This window comes from Alligator sinensis, unplaced genomic scaffold, assembly GCF_000455745.1.
Source record: "Alligator sinensis unplaced genomic scaffold, ASM45574v1 scaffold1145_1, whole genome shotgun sequence".
Taxonomy (NCBI): Eukaryota; Metazoa; Chordata; order Crocodylia; family Alligatoridae; genus Alligator; species Alligator sinensis.
In genome coordinates this window covers 274,534-281,482 of record NW_005843166.1, presented here as the reverse complement: position 1 = coordinate 281,482, position 6,949 = coordinate 274,534, and the positions used below count along the sequence as shown (strand labels likewise).

The 6,949-nt window shown below is 43.6% G+C and overlaps 2 protein-coding genes across 3 annotated transcripts in view; both read left to right on the top strand.

Annotated features, from left to right (window-relative positions):
* The window catches only part of PGLS (6-phosphogluconolactonase), a 4,499-nt gene extending 1,029 nt beyond the window's left edge, over positions 1-3,470 (top strand). Inside the window, exons 3-6 of the mRNA XM_006037755.2 lie at positions 1,151-1,258; positions 1,987-2,088; positions 2,602-2,742; positions 2,979-3,470. Of these exons, the coding sequence (XP_006037817.1) occupies positions 1,151-1,258; positions 1,987-2,088; positions 2,602-2,742; positions 2,979-3,116 (489 nt within the window). The 3' untranslated portion in view covers positions 3,117-3,470. The remainder of the gene's footprint in view (positions 1-1,150; positions 1,259-1,986; positions 2,089-2,601; positions 2,743-2,978) is intronic.
* Positions 3,471-3,592: 122 nt separating this feature from the next.
* FAM129C (family with sequence similarity 129 member C) overlaps positions 3,593-6,949 on the top strand; it is a 17,318-nt gene continuing 13,961 nt past the window's right edge. Inside the window, exon 1 of one of the 2 annotated variants that reach the window (XM_025194164.1) lies at positions 3,593-6,546. In XM_025194164.1, the coding sequence (XP_025049949.1) occupies positions 6,492-6,546 (55 nt within the window). In that variant the 5' untranslated portion in view covers positions 3,593-6,491. Of the gene's footprint in view, positions 6,746-6,949 lie in introns of both variants that reach the window. The other variant, XM_025194166.1, reaches the window with a different exon arrangement.

Below are 6,949 nucleotides of genomic sequence, written 5' to 3'. Positions count from 1 at the left end.
AAGGTGCCGGCGCGGCGGGCGGGCGGGGACACCGGGCCCTTGCAGGGGAACGGGCTCCCGTGGACGGGGGGACAGAAGTTACAAGTAACCCGTTATAAGTGATCAGAAACCGGTTCAAATCTGTAACCCTGCAGAAGTTCCCTGCACGTAAACTGCTTTCAGAATGGCCCAAACCGCTTTCAGATCCACCTGGGTGGGTGTCGTATCGGACTGAACTGACGGAGGTGAAATCGGTTTCTTAAACATCTGCCCCCGATCTCAGGGAGCGAGATCTGCGAGCAGAGAGCGGGGGTTTGGTGACCCGCGGCCCCTTTGTCGGGTGCTTCCCGAGCAGGACTTCGTGGGCGCCCGGCCGAGGCATCCTGCGTTCGCAAAGCTTGAGCTCTCTAGGGTGGGCTCAGATGTTCAAAGAGCCCAAGGCGGGATCGATCTCAGCCAGCCACACCGTCTTCTGTGTGCAGCGTAGTTCACATCGACTCAAACAGGGCACATGTCCCCCCTTTGGTGGAGGGAGCAAACCTTAGCCTAGTTTTGCCTGTTTATACCAGCCTGTGCACGCCAGAAGTCTGTTCTGTTACAGGTACAGGCAGACCGGTTTCTGATCACTTATACCGGTAAAAGTGTAATGTCTGTACTGGGCCCACCCGTGTTAAATTCAGCTGGTCTGTAGGCACGGCTCTGCCCTGCCTTCTTTGTTACTGATGATCACAGCCTTGCCCCAAGCAGCAGTCCCTGCAGCATGTGCAGCTGGATTACTTCTCCGAGCAGTCAGCATCTGCCAGCAACAGCGTGAGCCAGCAGGGTGCTCCCAGCCTGACAGAAAGAGAAACTGAGGCAGGGAGAAAATGCCTGGCCTCTGGCCACACAGGGGAGCAGGGACATGGCTGGGGGAGAGCTCCAATGTGCAGTGTCTGCCGTGTCAAATCCAAGTAGGTTTGCAATGCCACATATCACAAAGCTCCTGAATCCAGTAACACTGAGTTAATAGCAGTTACAGTCTCTGGCTCTTGCAGATGTTGTCCCCTGCACAAGAGCTTGGAAAGAAATGTGTAGTAATTTTCTTGATTGGTGGGAAAGAAAAAGGCTCTTGCATAAAACAGTGGGGCTTTGTTCCTGGTTGTAATTTTGTGGGACTGGATTGTTGTTTCAGACTCATCTCCTCTCTAAGATTTCCATCCCAGAAAACCAAGTGATTACCATTAACTCTTCGTTACCTGTTGAAGAGGCTGCTTCAGACTATGCTGCAAAGTTAAAAGAGGTGCAGTAATATTGTTTTGTGTGTCACTCTGTCAAATCCGAGTTAATCAGTCACTATGTTCTTAAAAGTCATAAATTAGAACCCGTATTTGCATAGCTGTGTTGCCACTAATGATGCCAGATGTTAAAAACTTTTGAGTTTAATTTATTTTTGGCTGCAAATACCGTTTGCACTCTTGTGGCTTTTTAGTCAGTTAGAATAATTGAATTAAATTTACTTGAGGTTTAGGTTCTAGTTTGAAGCTTCAGTGTCTGAATTAGAAATATTGTCATAAAATGCGTCTCCCCACAGATGGAAGCATGTTATGTTAAAGTGTTTTAAAAAATAAGATGCTTAATAATGTAATTCAGTAAAAAAATAAATGCATTTAAAATAAAATCTTAAATTTGACCTTAAATTCAGTCATTTTCTCCTAAATTTGGTTTTTCTACAATAGCCTCTTTTTCTCCCATATGCCTTCATTAATAATTTCCCCAGAAGACTCTGTAGAGAGCTTTGTGCTTTAAAACAATTGGGTTTAACAGAACTGCTCTTAAATGGACCAAATTATTGAGCTGCCAAAAGAAACCGATAAAGTTAGCTTGGGATCCTAAGAATCAGCTTTTCAAGATACACTGAACCAGTTGAACAGCCCAGACTCAGGTGTGATGTAGGCTTTTTTTCTGTTCAGTGCCCTGGTTTACTCTTTGTTCGATTTAATTTTTCTGGGTTTGTGTTCCTTTCTGCAGGCCTTTCAAGGTGAGAATATGCCTGTCTTTGATTTGCTGATTTTGGGAGTAGGGCCAGATGGTCATACCTGCTCTCTGTTCCCAGACCATCCACTTCTACAGGTGAGATTTTTAGAGCTAGAGACGGTATACTGTATAGTAGATATCAATGATGCATTTTACTAATGAGTCTGATGAGACATGATTTGTCTGCTATAGTTTAAACTTTGTGGTTGATAGATTTATGCGTACATGCATGTGGTTGTTCCAAGCTGCTGAAGAGCTTTGCGGTGGGATGAACAGCTGCAAAGATGATATTTTGAAAGGAAGGAGGGAAGGGAAGGAAAGCTGCAGGAATCTGACTCTTCTTACAGGCATTGTCCCCTTAAGTCTGCTCCTGCATTGTGATCCTTGCTGGTGCCTGGTGCCCCTGTTGAGCCTCACTGAAGCCACAGGGATCTGTCTGTATGGAGTCTAGCTCACATCTGGCTGAAGGTTTTTAGTACTTATTTGTGGCGATGTGGAGCTGAGGCCTGGTACTGATCTTTAGTCTCATACAGGCTGCCTTTTAGCTTGACCCCTCCCTCTGTACCGTTCTGACAGATTTTCACGTTTTGATTTTGTTTTTCCTGGCAGGAGAAAGACAAGATAGTTGCCCCTATTAGTGATTCTCCAAAGCCACCGCCTGAGCGGATAACTCTAACTCTGCCTGTTCTGAATGCTGCGCGGACTGTGGTTTTTGTTGCTACAGGGGACAGTAAAGCTGCCATCTTAAAGGTAAGCTTTCAAAATGAAAAGTTGTGGTTCTTTTTTAAAATGAAAAGCCCCAAATCTTAAAATCTTCAAGTTAGTCAAAAAGACACCTTCTATTGGAGGATTAAAAGGCTTGAATTTTTTTAGCCAGCCCTACAATGTGTGCTTGGTTTTTATGAAAATCTCATTGGTCGTCTCATTGTGTGGTTTCCCCTGCATTAATAGAACCGATTAAGATAATATTTTGTTTCTTTGGACAGCGAATTTTGGAAGGTGATGAGGCGAACCCTCTCCCCGCTGCTCTTGTCCAGCCTCATACTGGGAAGCTGCACTGGTTTCTGGATGAGTCTGCAGCCAAGGAGCTGACTGTTCCCTTCGAGAAGCACTCTATCTTGTAGAACCAAATGTTAGGCTGGGTTTCAGGATCGGGATCCAGTAGCACTGACTGCAAGACCTGCAAAGAGCTGGCTCTGTAACATTCCAAGTCAAGGACTCCACATCTGGTCGTAGTACTTGGGAGTGGCACTAAACTAATGTTGTCTTTTTTGTTTCTCTTTTTAAGCAAGTGGTACTTTGTGGAGCACTGTATAATCTCTTTGGTTGGGGAGGGAAGATATAGGGTGCTTGTATTTGATCTCTAGCTGCAACTGGAAACGCTTGGGATCGCGGAGGAGGATAGTGTGGTGCAGTCTGTCTTGTGAACGGTTCATGTGGTGTAAAGTGAATGCACAATATTAAAGATGTAAATTTCAGCCCTTTGGCTCTTGCGTGCTCTATCTTTGGGTAGCAGCTTTGCTTCATTAGCAGCTCTAGGCATGAGCTTTCAGCCCTTATTCTTGTGAAGGAGCAGTCTTGGGATTTGGGAAGTTGTTGATTCTGGGACTTTTAATGCTCCTTCAGGGGAAAGTACTATAGATGTCTGGGTGATGGGAGGTTTGTTTGGAAACACAGCAAACTCTTTGGAGTTGGGGTAAATGTTATTCCCAATTTACTGGTGAACAAACTGAGTAGAGGATGGTGAAATATTTATACGAGGAATCAGAGCAAATCTGTGGCAAACTGGGAATAAAACTCAGGAATCCAAACTCCTGTTCCTGAGCTGTAAATTGAAGGTCACACATTATAGAAATGATGTGCAAAAGCTGGACAGAACTTTGGACAAACAGGAAGGATTGAAACCAGGTCTTTGACCCAGGACATGTGCTTTCTGTGGGTATATCCCTTTCCTTTTATCCAAATAGATCCAAAAGAGGGTCCTGCTAAGGGACTGGTCCAGACAAGACTTTGCTTATCCTCCATGGATCAAATCCCCTGTCTCTTTCTAACAGTCAGCATTGTATAACTTCTGCCACTTCCCCAACAGCATTTTCTTTCTTGGTCTGGGATTCTTCTCAACACCATTGGATTCTGCTGCATTCATCTCCTAGTTCATAAATTCCAGTAGCATTAGGCAAAAGAAGGCTGGTTTGTGAGCTCTTCTCTTCACCCTTCTGTCAGCTTTCATTAAAAGCAGCTGTACAGAGATGCAGATAGACTCTGACACATTGACATCTGTGGTTCTTGCTGCTCCTTGTCTCAGAATCTCCTGACTCTTGAGGCAGCTGCAGTCTGTGTGCAGAAACAGGAAACAGATTTAGTAACACACTGTCAGGCAGAAATGCACCTGTACTTTTCTCCCTAATCTGACTGAGTAAAAGCTGGAGTTGGGAGACTTAGAAGACTGTTGTGTGTGTGTGTGTGTCTGTGTGTGTGTTTATGCTTTCTGCATTTGTTATCAGTCCTCCTGCTTTTGTGTCGCATTCATCTTTCTCTCATTCGCTGGGGGTCTATTGCGTGCTTCCCCTTGTACCTGAAGTAGCCCTTCCATTTACTGAATGCCCTATTTTGTCCTAAAAATTGCGTCCTCTGAGGGCCTGTTCCTATTGTCTCTCACTCATAGGCTCTGCAACCTTCCTTTTCTGCATTACTGTTCCAATTCTTGCCTTGATCTTGTTTAACTTAATCTGTGAGGCCCTGAGTGCATTCCACTCCTATTGACTTGCATTGGAGTGAAAGGTACACAGCATCTCCTGAGATTAGGCAATTAGAAGCACCCTTCCTTTTCAAAAACTCTTCATGCTTTCTTAAAGGACACTCCCCAGAAAGGATGCAACTGCCTGTTTCACCTTTCTTGAAAGTGCAAAACAAGACCCAAATTCCTGGTAGGGGTTTGGAATTAGTTCTGTAAATCATAATAAAAGAAAATGGCATCATGCTTATTCCTGCCTAATTCTAGAGCTCTCTTTTTTGGAATGTGAAAACAAAGAAACTAGCAAAATGCACACATGCTCAGTGGGAATTCTGCATACAACTGGTGGTTGATAACACGTTCCTTCAGATATCTGACAGATGCTTATCCTGACTCGCAACTCTCACAGGCATGATTTAAGTAGGTTTTGAGTTATATGAGCAGTAAAAGAGTCTGGAAATAATTCCTCAGATGGAGCAAAGAAGCATGTCTGATTAGTCTTACTCCTTATACTGAGTGTTGTTTTACAGACCACTGCCAACTCTTCTTCATCTCTGCTGTATGGTCCTGGATCATCTCTTGGTGATTCTGAGGCCATTTTTCCATAAGATTTTTGTATTTCATTTATGTAGTTTTCAGTTCTGTTGCTTCTTGGTAGAGTTCTGTTTGGCTTTTCAACTGATGAATGCTCCAGCTCAGAGAGAGCAGAGCATTTCCTCTTTCTACATATCCTGGGGTGAGGTCGTTTAGTCATTGGAAACTGCCTGATGCACAACATTAAAAGTAGAAGATCACTTAGTTCAATTTAATCAGGAGAAGCAGAAACTCTGTAAAGGAACTGAGAACTGAAAACAGGTGCAAGGCAATGACCTGTACAGTGTTTCCATAAGAAGCTGTTCTTAATATAAACTCTGCTTTCAAGTTCTGAAATGCTTCAAAAACATACTAATGTCAGACACTGCTAGATTTGGTCACTGTTGCTTGGTTTGCAAATGAAATGATCTCTGGCTTTCAATTCTTGTGGAGGGAGTCCTTTAATTCATTGTGGGATGCTTTGCATTGCTGGTGGTCAGAATTGTGGAAGGAGCAAGAGGGATTTGCAAGTAAGCTTGGGGCACCTGTGATTAAAATCTTAGAGCAGATTACATCACACCCAATGACTTTATAGTCTGCATGTCCCCAGCCACCATAAATTCCAACTCCAGTGCAGTGGGACTTGGTGAAAGAGAAATCCTTTTTTCCTTCCTCTGCACAGGTGAGGTTGCTGTAAGCAGAACTTTTCCTAGGTGAGAAATTGCTATTTGCACCTTGCAGTATATTGAAGCAATTTGGTATTTTTACTCTTTGGTGTAAAGTTCCATTGTGCCCAAGATTACGGCAAGGTTGTTTCACTCTATTTAATAATGAATAGAGCTATTGACAGTTATATCAGCCATGACCACACACAGACCCTCTCAGGATTAACAACAACACAACAATCTTCTAAGTGGCTTAAACCTTTTCTTAACATTTGTGTCTAAGGTATGGGTGTGGGGCTTGCAGTGCTGCTGTCTCTTTAAGACCTGCTTGTGTGTAGGGGTGTGGGTGTAGGGGCTGCTCTGAAAGAAACATTTGAATATTTATGAGCGGAAAATCTGGAGATGAGTATGACAGAAAGGGGCAATCCCTGCTGCAGAGCCTAACAAATTGCTCTGTGGGGCAGCTCCTTTCTGCTTAGGACTTTGGACAGGAAGCTTAGGAAACGGGAAGGATTACAGCGTGGAAGATGGGAGGGAGGTATTCTAGACCACTAGGTGGAAAGCAGCGCAGGTACTTGAGAGGTAAGGAGTGGCTTTTACTTGTTACTGTTTTCAGCATCAAAGTTTGTGTTTAATTGCATACTTCAGCTGATGACTACCTGATGCCAGATAGGACTCAAAGGTTAAAGCCTGGCTGCCATTTAAATACCAATATTCATGTTTACATCCAGCTGTTATAAAGTCCAAACACTGTCTGCATCATTCCAGCTATGGCTTGCAGGTTAGTAATTCATAAGAGTATTTGCTTGACTACTTAAGTTCCCATCCTGCCCTCTGCTCACCTGGACAGCAGGAGAATTTGTTTGGGCAGATAGCTGAGATGATCTATTTTTTTAGGTCATCTTCACTACAGAACAATCAAAATCTTGGTAATCAAGACAAGTATTCCAAGTATTTGTAGTGAAGATAACTACTAAAGCTTAAT